The sequence below is a fragment of the Sinocyclocheilus rhinocerous genome, unplaced genomic scaffold (genome assembly GCF_001515625.1).
Source record: "Sinocyclocheilus rhinocerous isolate Xijiao unplaced genomic scaffold, SAMN03320098_v1.1 scaffold2114, whole genome shotgun sequence".
Taxonomy (NCBI): domain Eukaryota; kingdom Metazoa; phylum Chordata; class Actinopteri; order Cypriniformes; family Cyprinidae; genus Sinocyclocheilus; species Sinocyclocheilus rhinocerous.
This window is the reverse complement of record NW_015665011.1, coordinates 44,498-67,644: the sequence shown is the minus strand read 5'-3', so window position 1 is coordinate 67,644 and position 23,147 is coordinate 44,498. Positions and strand designations below refer to the sequence as shown.

General features: G+C 34.2%; 1 protein-coding gene across 4 annotated transcripts in view; it reads left to right on the top strand.

The window, feature by feature from the left end:
* Window positions 1-22,808, top strand: part of LOC107730913 (complexin-2) — a 33,137-nt gene extending 10,329 nt beyond the window's left edge. Inside the window, exons 1-5 of one of the 4 annotated variants that reach the window (XR_001638729.1) lie at window positions 10,762-10,787; window positions 11,058-11,216; window positions 16,775-16,950; window positions 19,092-20,038; window positions 22,798-22,808. Coding sequence is in view for 3 of the 4 variants with exons in the window: in XM_016541871.1 (XP_016397357.1) it covers window positions 11,186-11,216; window positions 16,775-16,950; window positions 19,092-19,289 (405 nt within the window). In the remaining variant the exon portion in view is untranslated. Of the gene's footprint in view, window positions 1-10,755; window positions 10,788-11,057; window positions 11,217-16,774; window positions 16,951-19,091; window positions 20,561-22,797 lie in introns of those variants that run through there. The other 3 variants (XM_016541869.1, XM_016541868.1, XM_016541871.1) reach the window with 3 other exon arrangements.
* The last annotated feature ends 339 nt before the right edge of the window (window positions 22,809-23,147 follow it).

Sequence of the window (23,147 nt, the reverse complement as noted above, 5' to 3'; positions counted from 1 at the left end):
GTTGCTGAGACCCCAAACTTAAGTAATGTAATATTTGAATGTAGGACATTTTATTAATATGAAATATAGTTTATAATCAGTTCTCATGAGATTAAGTTCTGAATACCTGATACTTAAGTGTTACAGTAATTCTGTTTTGAGATGTTCAAATGGCTTTTGCATGCAGCGCCGTTGTTCTTATACACGTGAGGCAGCAACTCTCGCTTTCAAAAGAATTCCCCCTGATTGGACAGAGTAAATGCACATTACTGTTTCTTACTTTTGACCCCAGGCAAGAATTAGTCCTAACCCTTGACCATTATTCATGTGCTGTCTCTGAGAGACTGGGAGTAAAAGAAGAGATAAAAGGAGCGAAAGAGAGAAAGGATGCATGAAATGGATGTATAGGGCTGGAGCAGATAAGATCACATTTTTTCTGCTTCACAAAACATGTAAAAATGCTATGCTGCTTGATGTTTACTGGATGATATAGCAGCCATACTGTCATGAATCTGATGCAACTTTAAAAGAAAAGTACAGTGTATGCACCATTTTTGTTGATTGCTTTTATTGTATGTCTCTAAGTGCATATTCATTTGTGTGTGTGTGTGATTATTCTGGACAATATGTAAAGGAATAGTTCACCCATCGGTTAACATCTTGTGAAGTGAAAAGATTTTAATGATTTTAAAAAACAAATCCATTATTATGACTTTTTTTTTTTTTTACCTTCAAACCTTTTTGGCTAATATACCCAGAGTCCTCTATATACCCTTAATATTTCTTTCTCCAGTGAAAAGGTCATCTTGACTAAATCAGGAGAGAAATTGTGAACCAGATATATACGTTATGAGTAAAGCTGTGGAGAGATGTTAGAGGGGTTGATTATAATTGAAAAGACCTTTAATCTGGCTAAATGGTCTGAAGATAATGCTCTTTGGATGAAATCTTGCAGCAAATATCTCAGCTGAAAGCTTACCTCTCTTCTCCAGATGTTTACTGCCTCTGCGTGGTTAGCCATTTGGCAGACACTTACACATACAAACACTGAAAACACTTCAGACTCAAGGAAGAGGCCTGAGTTAGCTGAAATTGATAACCTATACGGGTCAACTCATATGCATTTTTAGTGCAAAACCAATGTGTATGTGTGATCAAGAAGTATGAGAGCTTGTGGCTGTAAAGGATAATATAATAATTAAATGAGTTTGGGAAGTGTGGAAGACTTTTACAAACTTTTCTCAGTCCCCAATGACGCTTATTCAGGCCAAGAACATCCCACTTAGACAGGAAAATACCATCTGTCTGACATGTGAAGCAATACCAGGCATATTGTATTATGCATAAATTCTAATCTCTTTGCACAGGTGGTCCAGTGTTTCACAATATGTACACAGATTTATTCTGGCATTTTCACAAGATTGCGCACGAAAATATTGCGTGCATTCAGCGCAACTGTTCATTTTTCAGTCAGGCCCATCTGTTTGTAATGCACAGCCCCTGTTTGAATACAGCAGCAGCACAATAGAAATGAATTGGGTGTTAAGCGGTGCAGTCAGCAACAATATAGTAATGTGTAGATGACATGCTAACTTTAATGTGACAAGAGTTAATTGGCCCCCATTGGAGAGGGGGGTTCCTGTGACCTCTTGTGTGAGCCCGACCCAGCACGCAATGATAGGCTTTGACAATTACATAGCAGGAGGTCAGTGGAAGTAGCTGCAGACCCCCTTCCTGAAATGAAGAGTCCTCAACTGCTCTCACGCAGCAGAGGGTGTAATATTCATATTCATATACTGGCTTAAGTGGGTCAGTGCTGACTCGTGATACATTGGTGTAAATATCAGATTTTTCTTCTGTGCCAGCAATTCCCAACCAGGGGTAGGCTGTACTTACTTACTTTAAAAAAAAGTGCTGATTTGCTTTGTTAAACTAACAAGCAGAAATTACAACTTTAAAATATACAGACCGTTCAAGAGATTTATGTCAGTTTTATATGAACATAAAAATTCCCAGCATGGTGTCATTTGCACCACATCTCAAAGTATGTGCCGTGTTTAATCACACTCTGTGATGGAAATTACATTTTTAACACTTTTTTTTGTATTAAAATGACTCTTTTGTCTAGCTAAGGCTAAATTTACTTCTAACATAATATACACAATTAAATGATATTATCATACATTTTCATAATTAACTACAAAATGACAGTTTGACTGAAAAAGGCACTCAATAAAAATATTTACTTAAATTTTCTATTTTTATTAATATAACTAAAAATATAACTTATATTACTATTATTACTAAAGTAACTAATTATTATAACTAAAAACTAAAGCCATTAAAAAGCTTTTGCCACTTTAAATACAATAAACTAAACTTATATAATAAAAGAAAATAAATAACTTAAACATTTTATTTTAGCTAGTTGTCAAGGCAGTATTTCTCATTTTCATTTAGTTTAACTTGATGTACTAAAATAACTGAAATTAAAACTGAAATAAAACTATATGGACATATTTTTTAAAAATTACCATAAAAATGACAAAGTACAACAAAACAAAATTACTAAAACTTTAGCTAAAATGAGAAACGAATTCAAAATAAAAATAATAAAAACTAAAATAACACTGCTCAAGTAAGGAATAATGCACTGCTAGCTGTGCATTAAATAATTTTAATGCACAACTGGAGGCCAAGAACCACTCGACGCTGTGCATTGGTCATTTGCCAGCACTGACAAGTTAAAGCTGTTAATGATGTTTGCAGCGCAATATTTGAGCGGAAGGGCAAAAATGACAGTTATTTTCGTCAGTTACAACTTGTTAGCTCTAGCATTCTGCCCGGTTTTAAGCGGTTTAATGCATACCTGCCAGTCAATCAGAATCGAGTATTCAGACAGACCATGGTATAAAATGAAATAAGCATTCAATGACAACATTTTACAGTGTATATTTTAGTGGTTGACTGATTGAACGTTGGTTTTGCCGATTAATCGGCACCGATAGTTAATTGCTGGAACTATCGGCTATCTGCAAAAATCCATAGGCCTACCCATATTTTTTCCAGGGTTGTGTCCGTTGCTGGAGCGGCTGAGAAGGTCTGCTGTCATTACTTCAGACGCGGATTTAAAACAGACAACGAAATGGTGTGTATACAGTATACTACAGTACATGTTTTCATATCACTATAAAGTAATTAATTTGTTGACTAGATGCTGCATTAGTAGTGAAAGAACAGAAGTATATTTGCCATCAAGCAGCTAAAACAGTGTGACCAAAACACACTCAAGTCCGACCCAAATGTTTGGTCACGATTGTTACTATCTACTTGCATTAGTTTATATCCAATTGGTCACTTTTATGCATTTGTTATCCATCGAAGTCGCACTTTTAAAGCTTGTGATGTGAGAAACATTGTTCATGCAGCCGACAGAAATCCTGCCGCTCCACAGAGTGCCACTCACATAGTTTTCCATTAAATTACATTATATTTGTCCCAGATCACCTGTTCGTGTGTATAATGACTTCACCCTAGGCTGGAAGATTTCTGTGGCTCTAATAAAGTCTGTATGCTTCATTTAGAGAGCTACAGTACAGATCGTGCTTTCTCTTTCCGTTTTGCTCCGCACTTCAAACTCATCAGCGCCACTTTGTTCATTCCTGTAGTGAACCTTTGCCTGTTTGGTGATTAACTAAACTGTTCTGGTCAGCCGCTTGAACTGAACACGACACCTGCGAGTTATAGATGGTGCTACGCTCTTTGTCTTTTCGTGCTTTTTGTTATTTTGATTGGATGATCATCAAGTGTTCCAAAATAAAAGCAAATAAAGTGTGAGAGTATACATACAATGTACATATGCGTATGTGTTATGTATTTCAGTGCTATGGCCTTTGTGTAGATGTTTAAACATGGCCATTTTTAAGCATGACTTTTTGGATTTATATGAAATGATAACACTTTACAATTTGTAAGATTCCATTTGTAACATTAACTAAGGTTAAAATAAGCTGTAGAAGTATTGACACATATTTAAAGACTGCAGATAGAAGTACAGTAGATTACTGGTTTAGTGTTTTTAAGAGCTATTGAGATTTATTGTTGGGGCTGTCGGGGTACATAAGACAAAAACATTCTTTGCTAAAATTCTTCTTACACTCGACTCACATAATACTTGACCTCTGCAACTTTTGCCACCTTGTGTGCAGTGCTTTCTGCACTTGCATCATCAGTCATCTGAAGCATTGCAGACAAATTGCCTAAGCAGGACTAAAATGAATCAGAAGAATAATATATAAGAGAAATAGTTAACCTCAGAAGTATACTCTCCAAGAACAAGATGCCTGTCATTTTGCTTCACTTAGCTAGAAATCTCTTAAATGTCAAAAGCAAAGCTTTCTTTTTGGCTGAGCCGGAAGAGTCACACAGTAATGAAGAGCTCATGTGCTGGATTCCCTACCGCCGGTTCTGTACTTTCCTTCTTCAGCACTACTCTTGGATGATGTTTCATACAAGAACGCTTTGCTCTGGTAGCAACTCCACACACCATTCTATAAAGCCACTATTATGAGATGCACAGGAATATTCTGCTCAGCTGCGTGACCTGCGTCAAGAGCAGAGATAAAAGTTTATGAACAGTTTATACGTGTTTTAGTCTGGTTTCTATTCACAATGATAAGACTCTCTTTCTCATGGTTTATTTTGCTTCTAAAAGCTTCTTCATTTAGTAAACATTAACTTCCTTTATATATCATGTTACATACACAATTAGTATTTTTAACAAATAACTTGATGATTTGCTTTCATGTTTTGGTGGCATGCTTGCAAAGTCTGTAGAGAAAAAAATTCTGTCTGAATAGAAATGATCTAATATTTATGATCCCATAGTGGCTTATAGTAGACTTAGCTCTGTGACATCGTCAAATTTATAAGTATAAAAAGTAAACCATTCGCTGTACAAAAATACCATTAAATTCACTGTAAAAAGAGAAAACAAAACTAGCTAGATTTCATTAAGTGATATTATCATTAATGTTAATATATCTATTTGACAGGGTCATTATAGTTCATTAAAACTAAAACAAACCATAAAAACAGTAAAATAACTCAAACTGAAATAAAGATGAATAAAAACTATAACATATTTTAAAAATAGCTAATAAAAATGACAAAAACACACAACAAAATTACCAAAACTTTAAGTAAAATTACAATGAAAATAGAAATTTTAAAAACTATAAAAGTATTAATTATGCTAAAGTAACACTGCTATTTGAACAATTTCTCCTCAAATAACCACCATAATAATACAGGTGGCACTATAGAAAAACATAAATTTGACAGTATTTTACAATAAAATTACTTGTAATGAAAAGTTACTATTTTTTACTGTATGTGGTAAGCTAATTTACAGTTAACCAATTGACATGCTTTAACAGCATTTATACAGTTGATAAATGTATTTTAAATGGTATAAAGCTATCATTTACGTATTTATGTTTATATTTTATATTTCAATTACAGAATTAGTCAGACAAAACATAATTTTATTTTATTTTTTTGCATGTTTCCTTTAACATTTCAGCTGTTTTATGAATTGCTTTGTGTTTTACTGTTTAAACTTTGCTGAAAAGCCTTTAATAAGTTGTTTAATCAATAATTCCACTATGAAAACTTACCCATATGGTGTGACAACATGTCCTGCTATTAGGTCAATTTTTTCATATATATATATATATAATTGTTTTTTTTATATATAACTCTCGGAAGATTTTAGCATGGTGATGGATATGACAATGTTAATGTATTTGTCTTGGTGGAATAGATCTGCTACGCTGCTGCTGAATTGCTGCTGCTGTTGGTTATTGCTGTAGTTGTAGATTATTGCTGCTGCTGCTGCTGCAAGCAATTACAGGAACTTGCTACTGCCAATGCATATGGGCGATACGGTGCCATGAGTATTCTGAATATCATCGGTTACGTTAACAACCTGTCGCCTGCACCATCTGGAGTTTCATGACTGAACTATATATTTAATTCACCGCTGACAAGACTTGGTTTTAATAAAAGTTGGCTATCTATTGAGTAGAAACACAATTTTCTGTAGATTTCAAAAGCCTTGGAGCTGTCACACGTGATGTAAAACACGTCATCTGTTGAACTTTTGTTTGACAAATATATGGCGATATCTTGGTTCAGGTAACATGGAAAAATAATACACATTGTTAATTTATTTATACTACCGACTAGGGCTGATATATTTAAAAAAACGAATTGAAGTAGAAATATTACTATGTAATTGTAACTTTATTATTTTAAAAACTTTATTAAGTGTAATTTTAACAAATCAGTCAATTTTAACCTTCAATATTATAGTAATGTAGTACCAACTGACTGATATTTTACAGCATTAGTTGAGAGATTTTTTTCTTTGAGAAATTTTGGCAAGTACTGTACCTGATATATATCCAAAATAATCTATATTGAATCGAATCGAATCGAATTGGTAATCAAATCGAATCGCAAGCTTGTGAATAAGAATCGAATCAAATTGTGAAATTTGTGTCAAAACCCAGCCCTACTACCGACAATGTAACAATATAAAGCTGGTTAAAAATCTGTGAACTTACCCTTTAAGGTGACAGTGAAAAAAATTATATATATATAAAAATATTTTTTCACGTATTGCTGCCCTGATACATCATGATAAACCTCTGAGGATGAACTTATCATCCAGCTCTGTGGCATTACATTTATTTTACAGTGTTTCAGTAATATAGCAGTAATATTAGGACACATGATATGCTGCTCTGCACTAGATCTATGTTTTGTTGTGCTAATAAATGCCGAACCTCGGCAAAATGATTCCAGGCACGATGTATTAATATACATGCTGAGAATGAACAGATTGCTTTCCTGCTCCTGTGTGTTGGGATGGATCTGTATAGTATTGTAGCCAGGCCCCATGCCACAAATTTAATCTAATCGTGAATGGTGCTTTTCTGTCAGAATGGCTTTGTAAACCAAGATGAGCTGCTCTGAGTTTAACCTAATTACCCTTCATGCCCTGCCTTCCTGCTTCTCTTCCACAGCCTCCCATGTCTTCTCTTGTGCGGAAAGTGTATCGGTTCCTTATTTACTGTCCAGACGTATCTACAGAGTGGGTTGAAACCATTCGGTTTGCTGTTACAGTTGCATAATCAATGCTTTTATCGTTTATGTTATGACTATTAAACAAAATTTTGGCAATTGGCATATGGTTTAAAGATTTTGCACTGGCAGACATCCAAGCTCCAGACTGTGTGCATGGTTTCATGCTTCTACATGATAATTTGGCATATTAACTGCAATGTTTGCTTTTTTAATCAAGTAATAATTGAAGCACAAAGTGGTTTGGCAAACTCAGCAGAAATGTCACAGAATAAATGAAGCTGGCCTAAGTGTACGACTCGCCATCGGCATCACGGACATGCAACTCAACCGAAAAATATTGTTCATCTTTATTTCAGGCTTGTCTTTTAGGCTGCAAATGTCAGAACAATAAAATAAATCATTTCATTTAAAGACTTACTATATTTCTCATTTTCAACAGTTTTACTCAACTGAACATATTTTGTCCTCATAATGAAATGTATTTTCAATCAATTTAGTTTGAAACAATGGTTATTACTCATTTGTAATGGTGTAAACATTTCATAAATGCCTAAAAACCTTTTGTAAATGTCAGGCATGTTTATTGCCCTCAGGTAAATGTTGTTCTTTTTAAAAAATTCAAATAAAAACAGGAAAACATCCTCATCACAATATGTAGGACAGATCTACTCACTCTTTATATTCTCTGTTATGTGGTTTAGTAGAAACGGTGTCCTAAACACCTGGGAAAAGTTGGTTCTACAATGTAATTGCAAAATTGCAAATAATCGTGCAGTGCTATGCGACTTTATAGTACTGAATTGGTTAGCTGGTTAGAATAAAGCATTTTGTGTCATTTTATATATGCGTAAATACTGGTCTATAGAATGTCTGAAAGCACTCAACCATTATAGTTTTATGTGCATTTAATATATGTAGGCAATATGTAATGCGATATAGAAGCTATACATATAGCTATGCTGATATATGGATAAACTGCAGAATTGCGAGTGTGAGTATTGCGAGTATATTGCATTTATATAGTTCAATAAACAAAATGTTAATATTTAGTAACTTACATTTAGACACAATATGTTCTGTAACATTGTCTGTTTTTGGTTCACCAACGAAAATAGTTACAGCCACAGTAGTGGTTTTGTTCTTGAATTAATCAATGAGTCATTTAAGCCAGGGGAATGATTCAATGACTCAATCATAAAGACAGTAGATGTTTTTTTTTCGAATTTGCTCCTACCTCATCCAGGTTTCCCTACATCGCTTCATTTATATAGTTCATTGAATGAATAAATGAAAACAAGTGAATTAATTCGGACCATGAGTGCATTATGGGATTAAATGAGTGGAATTGATAATGTACTATGGTTTCGAACTCCACTACAAATGGCTGTCCTTCAAATAGTATCATAAATATGGCTATAGGGAGCAATTTCAGCGGTTTTGAACAAATTGATTGAATGAATGATTCAGTGACTGACTAACTTGTTTCATTCCTGTTTGATTGAATCAGTTGAACGAATGATTCAATGAATCACTCATAAAGACACTCACTTGTCACCTACTGACATAACGATGTAACCTGCTGAAAGAGTCAGTGAAAACCCCACCACTAGGTATAGGTAGATTACTTAATTTACTTGAAAAAAAAAAAAAAAGATCAGTCATCACCAGTCTGTGCGAAATCCGTGTTTTATAGATTGCAAATATAGGGCTGCAAATGGTGTGTGGATTTATGAAAATGATGGCACACAGACAAAAAGTAGCTATACTTTGGGGTTTCTTGAATGAACAAGCACAGAAAAGTGGAGTGATACAATCTGTGTGGTGTATTCAGGTAGAATAATCTGTCAAGGAACAAGAAAGGCTGTTGAAAATGACTGAACATGCTGCTATTTCCTCAAGGTTTTGATGCTATTTTCTCTCCCTTTTGCTTTCAAGGCTTCTTTGTGCATAAGAAACTGCTGTTTTAAAGTCGTGTAGTTGCCTTGAAGCTGAAAGCTCTAGGATTGTGGGGAAAGTCAGGAATCTTTCTTTGTCCATATCTATTGATTTGAACTGGCCCCAGGCATCTTTTACCTGACTCATTAAGCTGTGGCTGAAGGTAGCTTCCAATAAGCTTAATGGATGCAATAAGGGACCATGTGTATCACTCCTAAATGGCTGTTCTTGAAAGGATCTGTTAGAAGATAAGAGAGGATGTGGAGAGAATCATGGACAACTAATCTTTACTGAAGTCATTACTCCACTGCCACAGAGATGCATGCCTGAAGTGGATGATCTACCACCAGATACATTCACAGTTACTTACTTTATGCAACAATCTGTCCATGCAAATCAATTGATTTGTGGTGCTCAGACAAAAAATATGTGGGAAAAAATATCTCACGTAACTGCACTGTTGTGAAATGTTACTATTTTTTACTGTATGTGGTAAGCTAATTTACAATTAATCAATTTGCATGCTTTAACTTCATTTATACAGTTGATACATGTATTTTAAATGGTATGAAGTTATCATTTACGCATTTATGTTTATATTTTATATGAACATAAATACTGAAATGTTTTCTCACGAGTCTTCTGAGACCAGTCTCGCTTAGGCATACTATTGCTGGTTTTTGTAAAAAATAGAGTAAAATTTAATAGGACCCAAAAACCCATAGAAAGCATCTGTCTGTTATTATCTGTTAAGCATCTCAGCTACATCAATACCGTGTGTGTTGACGTGGTAGAGGTGGTTGTACTGGAGGCAGGTTGAATTGAACGGGTAAATGGCTCACAAACCCAACCTCAAGGTCACAGAAGGATGCTTTGTGTTACGCTAATCAGACATGGCGGGTGTTAGCACAGCCTCATTTTGACTCTAGAAAAAGCAGGATACCCAGGGCTCGGTTTACACCTATCGCCATTTCTAGCCACTGGGGGACCATAGGCAGGCTAGGGGAACTCATATTAATGTTAAAAAACCTCATAAAGTGAAATTTTCATGCCATGGGACCTTTAACCTTTTTCTTACAATCTACTGATTTTTTTTGTGTGTGCAAAAAACAAACAAACAAGTTATTTTAATCTCAGCATTTGCTGTTATTACAAGCTACATTGGTAAAACAAAGTTTAAGTATTAATAATATTAATATAAATAATATTTTTCAACAAGGGGATGAATTTACAAAAGGTTTGGAGAGATTTTTATCATGCCATGCTGTTTTTCTCTTTATTTAGGTTTATATATAGACCTAGATAAAGAGCAAACAGCATGGCAACAGAAACATATATATATATATATATATATGTTCAAACAGAAGTGTAGGTGTATATACAGTAATATTTCTACAGGGAAAATGCCATAAAAGTAAAGAAATGTTTGAAAAGCTGTTGTATACTTTAAGCAAACCGAAACATGCAGTAATTGGGGTAATCCCTCCTTTAAATTTAACAAAATAAACTTCATTTTACTGAAGGGAGATGGAAAGATGAGGGGGAGGAGTGTGGGCGAGTATGAATGAAGCTACTGGAGCGACACACAGAGAGAGAGAGAGAGAGGTGGATTATCAGGACGCAGTGAGCGTTTCTCATGTTCCAGCTATTCAAGCATGTAGTTTTGTTTAATGTTCAGTTCGGAATTCTTCAAGAAGAACAAATTGCAAGTCAGTAAGCTGGTAAGTGGAAGCAGATTTATGTAAATACATAATAGGAACTAGTTACAAACAGTTGCACACATAATTCCGGTTTGTTTAATGCGTCTTTCATTAATCTCACTGCTGTTCTTTAGTCTTGTGTCTTGTCTCTTTAGGTGTTTTTTAGTAGCATTGTTCAATTTCAGCTCAGATGCTCACAGATGTGATGGATGAGGTTGTATTGAGACAGTAGTGATCAGTATTATCTAACTGAACTGTCAGTATTTCTGATTTACGTCCTTCTTTTCCCAGTAGGTGTGAAGGATTCATCAGGACTCAGAAGACTGACACACTGTGGTGGACCGGCAGAATCAAGATCACAGCTAGACTAAATGCAACATTCCCTTTAGCTGGAAACAGACCACATATCTGAGTGCATCATGGATTTTGTGATGAAGCAAGCGTTGGGCGGTAAGTGTCATCAACTACTGCTGTGGAAATGACAGACATGTATGATTGACAGTTTGCATAACACATGGTACTATTTCCACAAAGAATAAACCTTAAATTCTGCTTCGTAGCTCTGAGGTAATGGAGCATGATTTACTCACGAAAATCATCCATTATTAAACAGACTTTCCCTAGCCTGATTTCCTCAACCCTTGCAAATTATGCAGAAGCATATAGAATTTCTTCAAGATCCCACAGAGAAGAGTCGGCGTTCAGCAGACTGTAAAAAACAACCTTTATGTTTGTTGTCTGTTAGTGTGAAAGACTTTTATTAAAGAAAGATGGAAAACAGAAAGCGGGCATAAACTGTAATAAAAAATGTTGTGCTTCAGAACAGCCCTGCTTATTAACTCTTTTCCCGCCAGCATTTTTGATCATTTTCACAAAAATTTCATGGCCCCCAGAATATTTTGTTATATGAATATCTGAACATGCAAAATATCAAAAGAAAGAACAGAGCCTCTGCTTTTAAATCAACAAAAAAAGTTAATGCATTCTTTTTTGTCAAGACTTGAATGTGGGTAAATTTAATAAAAAAACAACATTTTAAACAAAAAGCTGAGAAAATCACGTTTTTATCAAAGTCTACATCTGGAAGGGATTCAGAACGTTGATCAAAACATAGATGGTGTAGAGCGAGTCCATTAAAACCCAAAGCTTCACAGTCCTAAACCACTTCCTGGGTCGACATTTCATTCAGTAACGTTAGGCAGTTTTGATTTATATGCTGTATTTGCTTACATACGCGATCGCTAGTTTCTGTTTCTTCTTCGCCGGGTTTTGTTCCAGAGATTCAGTACTCTTTCAGAAGATGCACAATAGTGCCTTCTACTGTATAACAGTGAAAACACTGAAAGCCTGAAAATGGCAGGGAAAGAGTTAATGGCTCACGTGACATTATAAAAGCATATTATTACACAAAATATCTCCAGATACACTCACCAACCTCTTATTAATCATTCTCAAATTCTCTTCTCTTTGTGTAAGATATTTCATGCACGATGTTTGCTTTAGAGACTGTATTAAACGCTAGCAGTGTTCCGGTTATAAAACGCAAGTGACCTATTTTTACTACTAGTGCTTTACTGTTATAAAAGAACTTAATTAATATGCTAATTTCCTAAGCTCTGATAATTCACGTATCATTAAGAATTAGGCTGTTTCCAGAGATACTGGAATACAGTTCAGCGGCTGTGCCATCGTTATGCAGAGCCCAGATTTGCTCTTCCATCCATAACCATCACTGCTGTTCCTGCCAAGTGCTTTGATGTAAAGCCATGAAGTATCTGATAGAGGGATGCAGCTCTATTGTTATGTTAACCATCCTCTGTGTGGCTTTAAACAGACAACAGGACTACATTCAGTCGCCTACATCTTACTTTAAGCTCTCAGGAACGGCAGTCGAATTGTGTTTTTAGAACAATTCACGGGACGTGAAAATCTGAACCATCTGAATAATTTTTTATTAGTTATTAGTTGTCATTAGTATTTTTATTTAGTGTGTTTAAACATCCTGATTGGCCCGGCAACAGCAACAGTGGCTTAACCATTGGTGTGACTCTAGGGTGGGGCTATCCGTGAAATCAACCAATGGCAGAAGAGAGGAGTATTCAGGAAACCTGTTTGACAAAAATTTCCCATTTCCCAAATTTCCCAAATTTCCCAACATTGCAGTTGTTACTTGAACAGGTGACTGTGGCACAGACTTACTGAAGCTCACCTAAGAATACTGCAAAAAATGCTTAAGCTGTATTTTCCAATAAAAAAACATCCTGTAAAAAAGATAAATATAGTTTATATTAGATTACATTAGAGATTATATTTTTCTTATTGCAATTTATTTATTAAAAAAATAATTTGTAAGAAAAAAATAAAATACTGCAAAAATTCTTAATCTGTATTTTCCTATAAAAGTCTATTAACATATTGAAAAAAAAGATAGATATAGTTTATATTAGGTTATATTACATTACTTTTATTTGTTTTTTGTTTTTTGTTTGTTATTTTTTTATTTGCAAATTATTAATTTAAAAATAATAATTTTTTAAGAAAAAAATGCCAGTGGGTAAAAAAAAATACTGCAAAAATTCTTAATCTGTATTTTCCAATAAAAACATATTAACATCCTGTAAAAAAAAAAAAAGATAAATATACTTGTGAAGCAAAAGATAATATTAAATTGCTTAAATTAGTATTTTTTTATTTTTATTATTATTGTCAAATTGTTTCTTTAAAAAAAAAAATCATAAATCTTGATTTAGTTTTTAAGAAAGAAATTGTCAGTGGGTAAAATAAAAAAAAATAAAAAATACTGCAAAAAATTCTTAATCTGTATTTTCCAATAAAAACATATTAACATCCTGTAAAAAAAAAAAAGATAAATATACTTGTGAAGCAAAAGATAATATTAAATTGCTTAAATTAGTATTTTTTTTTATTATTATTATTGTCAAATTGTTTCTTTAAAAAAAAAATCATAAATCTTGATTTAGTTTTTAAGAAAGAAATTGTCAGTGGGTAAAATAAAAAATACTGCAAAAAATTCTTAATCTGTATTTTCCAATAAAAACATTAATATCCTGTAAAAAAAAATAAAAAAAATAAATAAATAAATACAAAGTTCTGTAATGAAACTCTAGTTGGCGCAGGCTGATAGGTTCTAACTCAGTCTGACATAATGACATCATTATTCACATGGTGCAGCTGATTGGTTCTTTTTGTATCAGCAACCAATGAGCTTGCAGCTCAAACATTCAAATACTCGGCTAGTGGTCGCTGTAGCAGTTGCAGCGCACTTCAGAAACCCTCCACCTTCCCCAGCTCCACCTGTATAGATCTGCTACGGGGTGATTTCATGTATGTTTATATAGGGTTGTCTCATATATGTTATATGTGCAGTAGCAGTATTTCTTACATGCTCACAGCAGCATGTCATGGATGTACTGGAAGTAGCAAGTCTCGGTACTTGCTCTGCAGCAGCAGCGTAGCAGATCAATTCCACCAAGACCAAACACATTGACATTGCCATGCATATTACCATGCTAAACTCTCCGAGAGTTGTCATGGCAGAAATACATATACTTGAGAAGCAAAAGATAATATTAAATTACTTAAATTAGACAAATTGTGTCTTTTTTTTTTAAATTTAGTTTGTAAGAAAAAAATCTTATATTAAAATCATTAATAAAAAGCAATATTAAATGTTAAAATGTAATACTTTAATATCATGGAATTTTAGAATTTGGATATTTACAGTTACTATTTCTTATTTTATTTGACAGTTTATTTTACAGACCCTTCATTTGCTTCTTTCAGTCATGACATTGTTAAAGTTCAAATGTAAATGCTTAGATCAACAGTTAGAGTCACAGTAACTGAGGCAAAACTGGGCAGGTTGTTAATTATCGATCAAGAAGCTTTGGTTTGGTGGGGGATTTAGTGTGGGCTTTGAATGACCTGAGGCCACAGTAACTGAATGACTTCATACGGTCCTTGTGGACCATGGGCATCCTGCAGCTTGACATGATATGAGCACTGTTATGTCAGCTCAGGCTGTCCTCGACATGCACATGCAGACGGTTAAAGACCACTCAAAGTGTACACTGCCACTCCTTTCCTCTTCAGTGTCCTGAGTGTCATACAGAAGCAATTAAACACATGTGAAGGTAATGCATAGATTTCAAATGCACACTCATGCATAATAAATGACTGCCATTAATAATGAATGAGTGTACAGTTGCTTGTAGAGACATATTGTGCACAGCCATTATGCAAATGATTGATGACTTAAAGCAATAGTACAGCGTTTGCAACCAAATCTTGCTTAGACCGTTCACATCAGTCTGCATGATTCTCAAACACAGCTGTGCTTTGCATTTTAAAACATATGGTTAAAGTGACCATCGAGGTATATGCAAACACAGCCATTGCTTAGGAGCATTTGTTGCTGCACTACCCAAAATGACATGCGGCTGTTGTTTGCTGAAACCAAAACATGATGTACAATACACAGCGTGATAGGTGGTAGAGCTGCACCAATGAAACAGATGGCAGAGAGAGGAGTGGCACATGCATCATTCTGGTGTCTCTGTTTGCCATCATCATTTTGGCTTCAGTGTATCATCATATTAGGAGATCGCACAGTGCAAAACGTGATCAGTCTCTCTTTAGAATTTGTGAACACATATATAATTATGTTGCCATTCAAAAGTTTGGGGCTTTTAAAAGAAGTATTTTATGTTCACCAAGGCTGCATTTGTATGATCAAAAATCCAGTAAAAATAGTAAAATTCCAACAACAAAAAAAATTCTGTTTTCTGTTTGAATATATATTAAAATGTAATTTATTCCTGTTCTGGCAAAGTTTTCAATGTTGTTAAGGCTGCTTAACATTTTTCTGGATTCTTGAATGAATACAAAGTTAAAAAAAGAAGTGTGTGTACCTGTTTTTCTATTCTGGTGGGGACTTAAACCTGAATACACACAGACTCATGGGGACTCGTGTCACGGTGGGGACCTAAATTGAGGTCCCCACGGGTAAACAAGCTAATAAATCACACAGAATGAAGTTTTTTGAAAATCTAAAAATGCAGAAAGTTTCCTGTGAGGGGTAGGTTTAGGGGTAGGGTTGGTGTAGGGCAATAGAAAATACAGTCTGTACAGTAGAAAAACCATTACGCCTATGGAGAGTCCCCACAAGGATAGCAAACCAGACATGTGTGTGTGTGTGTGTGTGTGTGTGTTTGGAATTTTTATATATGCTTTACTGTGAAACAGTATGTATTTTACAATTTAAATTGTTTGTTTTCCACATTTTTTCAGGATTCTTTGATGAATAGAAAGTTTAAAAAAAGAGAAAGAAATAGGAATCTTCTAAAACATTAAATAAGTACAGACTTACTAAAGCTCACCTGCAAATACTGCCTAACATCCTTTAAACAAGATAAATATATTTGATAAGCAAAATATAGTAAGAAATAGCATGGTAACAGGTAATATATCTAAATATATTTATATTTGTCTTACCTGATTGGCAAATTGTTGTTGTTGTTGTTGTTGTTGTTTTCTATTTTATTAAATGTATTTTTTTATAAAAAATTCTTCAAAAAAAAAAAGTTTTAATATCTTACGGACATTTTTGAAATTGAACTTTTTTACATTAATTTTTAAATATGCTTTACTGATTTAAAAAAACTGATTTAAAAAATGTGCAGATGTATTTTACTGTTTAAAATGATTGTTTTCCCACATTTTTCAGGATTCTTTGATAAATAGAAAGTTAAAAAAAAGAAAGTAATATAAATCTTCTGTAACATTATAAATGTCTTTTACTGTCACTTTTAATCTATTTAAAGCAGCCTTGCTGAATAAATATATAAAAAAATGTATTAAATGTATTCAAAAAAGAAAAGTAAAGTAAAGTAAATCTAACTGACCCCAAACTTTTGAATGGTAGTGACTAATATTTCAGTATCAGCCATTGAAAACTGCTTATGATATCTTTGCTCTTTATTGCACAGGGGCCACCAAAGACATGGGGAAGATGTTAGGTGGAGAGGAAGAGAAGGACCCTGATGCCCAGAAGAAGGAGGAAGAGAGGCAGGAGGCGCTCAGACAACAAGACGAGGAGCGAAAGGCCAAACATGCTCGTATGGAGGCCGAGAGGGAAAAGGTCAGACAGGCCATTCGAGATAAGGTACGCTTTTCACATTTCCCGTCCACTTCAGCTCCTTGTGACCGCTGATTAGACTGAGACCAGGACGTTTGAATGAACTGGTAAACATGGGAGCGTTTGCTAATTGCTAATCAATTTCAAACTAAAGCAGGATGAAGCCATTATACCTTGATGAGAGGACTTAATGATGTATGTGTGTGTGGGAATAACACATCAAATCAGAATCTCCATTACGCTTTAATGAAATGTCACATTTGCAGGAGGTCTTAATGTCAGCTAATTACAGCTAATTGAACAGCTCATTCTTAAGAGAGGAAAGTAGCGTTAGTGTTAGCCAGAAGTATAAAGTCATTACAGGGTCATGCATGATTCCAAATGGTCATGAGAAGCACCACGAGAACATCTGGACATGGCCTGATCTCACTTAAAACTGAAAGCCACAGAAATGCATCAGACCCAGGGGACTTTAAAGAAATAGTTCACCCAAAAATGAAATTCTGTCATCATTTATTCACTCTCATGTCATTCCAAACACAAACAGAAGATGTTTTGAAGAATGTTGGTAACCAAACAGATTCAGTTCCCATCGACTTCCATTGTGTGGACAAAAAATACAATGGAAGTCAATGGGAACTGAAACTACATTCTTCACAATATCTTCTGCTGTGTTCCTCATTAGAAGGAAAGTCATTCAGGTTTGGATCATGCGATGATTTATGTTTCTGTCCACACTTAATAAATATAAAGCATACTCCAATATAAAACTCCATAAAATGCCTAAATATGAGCTACTGATACTGAAAACTGTAAAAAAAAAAAAAAAAAGAACACAAAATATTTTCTTATGAGTTCGGTCAAAAGTAATGTAAAAGTAATCCAAAAAGTACTTCGAATACATTACCTAATATGTGTAATCCAACAGAGGTTACTAACTGCAATTTCCATTATGTAATTTGTAAACAGTAATGGACTACAGTTTTTACTGTAAAGAGGCATTTGTGTGTATTATGACCCGCAGGAACCCGATGTGAGATCCACCAATCAGAAAGGTTCCAGAATCTCAGTCGATTTTTTGATTGGTTAAAGTTAATAGAGAATAGCTCGTGTTTTTGGGTGCTCTGGGGGCTCGAGCACACATGGGATCATTGCCTATGAACATGAGGGTGAATAAATGATGACAGAATTTTCATTTTTGGTAGAACTATCCCTTTAAGGCCAATATGATAAATAAGGGCAACAGTTAAATCCTACAAGATGAATGTTTTAATGTTTGGCCTTTATGGCCTGAATAAATCATGAATTTAAAATACAAAATAGCTTTTTTGCATGGAGTTTCAGTCTTGAAACATAGCAATGGTCTTAAGAAAGTTCATAAATGAACCCAAAATAGGGCAGCTAAGATGATGTCAGTAATATTTGATCAAAATAAAACAGGAATTGATAATCAGTTTTTCTGTTGGTTGCATTATGTAGAATATTATAAATTAATTTTATTCTAGTGTATTATGTCGTATAGTATAGTACACTACCGTTCAAAAGTTTGGGTTGGTAATTTTGGTAAAGTGTAAAGATTTCTGTTTCAAATAAATGCTGTTCTTTTGAACTTTCCATTCATTGAAAAATCCTGAAAAAAAATGTTACATGGTTTCCACAAAAATATTAAGCAGCACCACTGTTTTCAACATTGATAATAATCAGAAATGTTTCTTGAGCAGCAAATCAGCATATTAGAATGATTTCTGGAGGATCATGTGACACTGAAGACTGGAGGAATGATGCTGAAAATTCAGCTTTAATCACAGAAATAAATTACATTTTAACATATATTTAAAAAGAAAACAGTTATTTTAAACAGCAATAATATTTCACAATATTACTGTTTTTACTGCATTTTTTGATCAAATAGTATAGTATATTATATAATACATCATATAGCCACGTATAGTATCATATAGTATATTATATAATATATATATATATATATATATTTTTTTTTTTGCATAGTCTTTGTAGTTCTTGGTATTTGATTTGATTTGATTTGATCCATTAAATACAGTAGAGCTATGAGAAATGCTTTTATTAGAAAATTTTCAATAGTCCACTCCTCCTGTTCTTCTCATGTTAAATTATTTCCACTTCATATTATATGTATGTTTACATAGTATGGACTAAAGAAGAAAGAAGAGAAGGAAGCAGAGGAGAAAGCGGCTATGGAACAAGCGTGCGAAGGCTCCTTGACTCGCCCCAAAAAGGCCATCCCAGCAGGCTGCGGGGCGGATGACGACGAGGACGAGGAGAGCATTCTAGACACCGTTCTCAAATTCCTGCCGGGACCTCTGCAGGACATGTTTAAAAAGTAACAGACATGAAGCTGTTTCTCAAGAAAGATGGGTGAGGGGGGATTTTTGCCAAACAGGTGAAAGGCTTTTCACTGCCTTGACAGAATTTTAATTGTTCCTTTCTTATGGATAGATACACAAATCATAACCCGCCAACGTCTGGTCTTTTCACTGCCATTCAGGTTCAAATTGTTTACACTTTCTATAAATCTCTGTGTTTGTTTACTGATCAGCAGGGTCTCTGATGCTGCCTTAGGTACTCAACGATCAGCCCCACAATAACAGCACATTGATACTGAGCTCTGGCACTGGGAATTTGATTCTTACTAGATTTATTTATTTAAAACACAGTGGGGTCAGAGTATTTTAAAACTCTAGCTTGATATAACTATCCCTTCTTTCATAGAAAAGTTGTCAGTGAAGTGCAGAATGCAGCTGTAATGCTTTGAGTAGTTGCATGAGGTCAAAATCGTACTGTATGATGAATTACGTTTGCCATCAGTGAGATTGATGATACGGTGCCATTTGTAAAAATGGGAGACGCTACTGTCTTAGATGTGCCACGTCTGACCACCTGAATGCTTAAATGGTTTGCAGCCTGTCAGTTCTCGTTTGTCTATGATGTATTCTTTATTTTGATTTTTTTTTCTCTCTCTATTTTTTGTTAGTGTGAAATAGAACTTGATTTGACCACAAGTAATATTCACATTAGCCTTGCCAGCAAAAGATCAGGAAAAGCTCAGTAAGTACTAGAACTGTCTGTGACAATAGTACAAACTGGACCAAATCATCTTTACAATTAAGAGTCATTCAGGACGATTCAAGATCCCAAAACCATACAGAACAGACTCTACAGACATTTTAGTATGCATTCAGAAGTCAGCCAGTGTTTCACAGCACATTCCTCACGATGATCTGATGTTAGATTACTCACACATGACAATCAGAAATTAACTGGTTTCATTCAAAAATGAAAAAGAATCTTATTTTATTTTTGTTATCTGTTAAAAATGTATGTAAAACTAAAGATGGGTCACAAGATATTTGGGATGTTCTGCAATATTAGAACAACTGCCTTAGCTGAATATTATGTAAAGGTCTGACCTGAGTTTTTATTGTGCTTGTAGAAAAAAGTAGGTAATTGTAACATTAAAATGCAAAAAACAAGCCTACATATAGTATAATGAATTTAGTAATATTGCATAAAGTGCAGGCATTGTTTTATATAGAAACCAGTTTCCGGCATTGAATTAAAAAATCTCACAATGCTGACTTTTTTTCTTGCATTCGCATGCTTATATCTCACAGTTCAGATTGGTGAGATATAAACTCAGAATTGGTATTGTGAGAAAACAAGACAGAATTCTGAGTTTCTGGCAATTCTAGGTTTTTTTCTTAGAATTCTGAGAAATTCTGTGTTTTGTTTTCGGCATGAAATAAAAAAAAAAGTAAATCTCAAAATTATTGTTTTCCATGCAGTTGTCAGTTAATATCTTTCAATTCATCTCAGATATAAATTCGCAATTGCAAGAAAAACAAAACATGGTTCACACAATATTTGTGATGTTCCTCAAAATCAGAATACCTACCTTAGCTGAATAAAGATAAAAAGTTGCAATTACCTGGAAATGATGGAAAAGGGCTTTCGTTTTAAATGATGTTTTTGAAAAGAATTATTAATCGATAACAATATGTACTAAATTAATTATAAGAATGCATGAGCTTCAATCACAACAGTAAAAAATACCAAAGAGAGAATGAACCACAATTATACACTTTAGTACAGCGCTGACAGTTCAAGAAACAGCATGCTAAATGATCTATTATAACAGTATGATATTATGATAATATTTTGAGAAACAGTTATATTCATGCATCTGATCAACAACAATCGTTCCTGCTGTGAAACACAATATATCTGCATGATCATTATTAAAAATGCTGCCCAAAATATTCATGTTACCACTGGCAAATCTGATGTGGGGTTGCAAATATGATGACTTAGGGCTTTTTTATTTCAATTATTAATGTCCTTATGTTTTTAAGCATTGAGTGAACACTGCCATTTGATAAACATGTTGGACACATATTTTGGGGGAGGGATAAATGTTTACATAACTGTTTATGAAAACTGGGGTAAAGAGCAAACATATTTTGTAAAGTAATGCTCAAATGGGTATTGTTTTGCATGATGGAAAATATAAACCTATAAATAAGTTTTCATTACAAAAAGTCAGTAGTTATGTTTTCCAATCAGTCCGATTAAAAATGTGACCCTTTTTAAACTCTGTTAGCAAATTAAATAACTACAGGATTATATCCGTACCCATTAGGCTGGTTGTTCTGTGATCAAAATGCTTTAAGATTGTAAAGTTTGTTTAAAAAAAAAAAATCTTAGTAAGAACAGAATGCCATACTTTAGAATAACACATGCTACACACATTTTAGCAGTGCGGAAGGTTAACGTTTTTAAATTACATTAGAAAGAAAGAATGAGATTGACTTTTTCATTTTTGTAGTGCTGAAAGATTTTTCACTAGTCAAAGCCATATTGTTAGACTGCAATAATTAATGAAAAAATAATCATCTTGTAGTCATGCATCTGTTTCCTGTAAAAGTATGTTGAAATCTATTTAACTCTTAGTAGTACAAGTCAGAAAGTGTATATACTTTCTGTACAGAGAGAGAGAGAGAGAGAGAGAGAGAATCTTTAAAAAAAATTCTACTGTAGTACGGTCTACTATATGTGCTGTTTGTTCTCAATGTAAGTGTGTATTTATGTGCATCCGTACCTGTTTGTGCTGTAAAATGTTATTTCATGTTGTACCCGTTGATGTCTCTTTTGAGCGTACAGTCTAAAGCAGGCTGTGTGCGCTGTCGTGAAGACGGTGGAATCGGGGTATATGGGAGTCCTAATGTTCATGTATGCATGCAGATAAACTTTGCATTAAATACCAAATCCGAGCGTCAGGTTGTACCTGTTTATGTATCACTGTCCCTGCAACAGAAGCTGCACCCTTTATCCAGGGATTAGTTCCCATCTGTCTAATGGCATATGATGAATTTTCAAACCTATCATTCAGGTTGACAGAATGGAGAGATCATTTCAAAACCGTTGCTAGTACTCAACTAGGGTCATTTCTAGTGATTTACCATTCGCAACTTGATCTCAGACAAAAAATATTTGTGATATTATATTTGTTGTACTTCCAATATACCTCTTGGCATAAATGACATTCATGCAGTGTGTTGCCACAATGCAGTGGTTCATCACTTCATGACATTTAAACACCAAGTCACCCCAAAAAGTATCTGGACACTTTTGGTCGTACTTAAATGTCATTAGATATAAAATATCAAGCCAAGTGTCATCTGCAAACAATTGATTCTAGACCTTGAACTTCAGTTCATCACAGTTTATCACATCTAATATTGTTCAGTTTGAGGTTTTTTTATGTTGTTATATAATGCACAAAAAAAAAAGTAGACGTTTTTTAATGTGGCTCCTCTGTTCAAATACTTTTTGAAGTCACAGTATATTTGGTTGATTCCCCACAGAAGCAAAACTCTTTAGGTGTCAATTCTTTTCATTTGTGTGTCAGACATATTTGGAATTTTCATTTTATGTCATTTTTCTATTACATAATAAACTGGGTAAAAGGGCTGACTGTGTTGGTGATTCTGTAATCTTTAAGATGCTATCGGGCAGTAGATGTCCAGCAGTAGAAAATAAACCATTTATGGATCTGATATGATTTTAATGATGACATCCGGAGCATGTGTCTTTGGTTGAACATATCAGCTTCACTCTTAAAAATAAAGGCTCCAAAAGGGTGTTTTTGCAGTGATGCCATAAAAGAACCATTTTTGGTTCCCCAA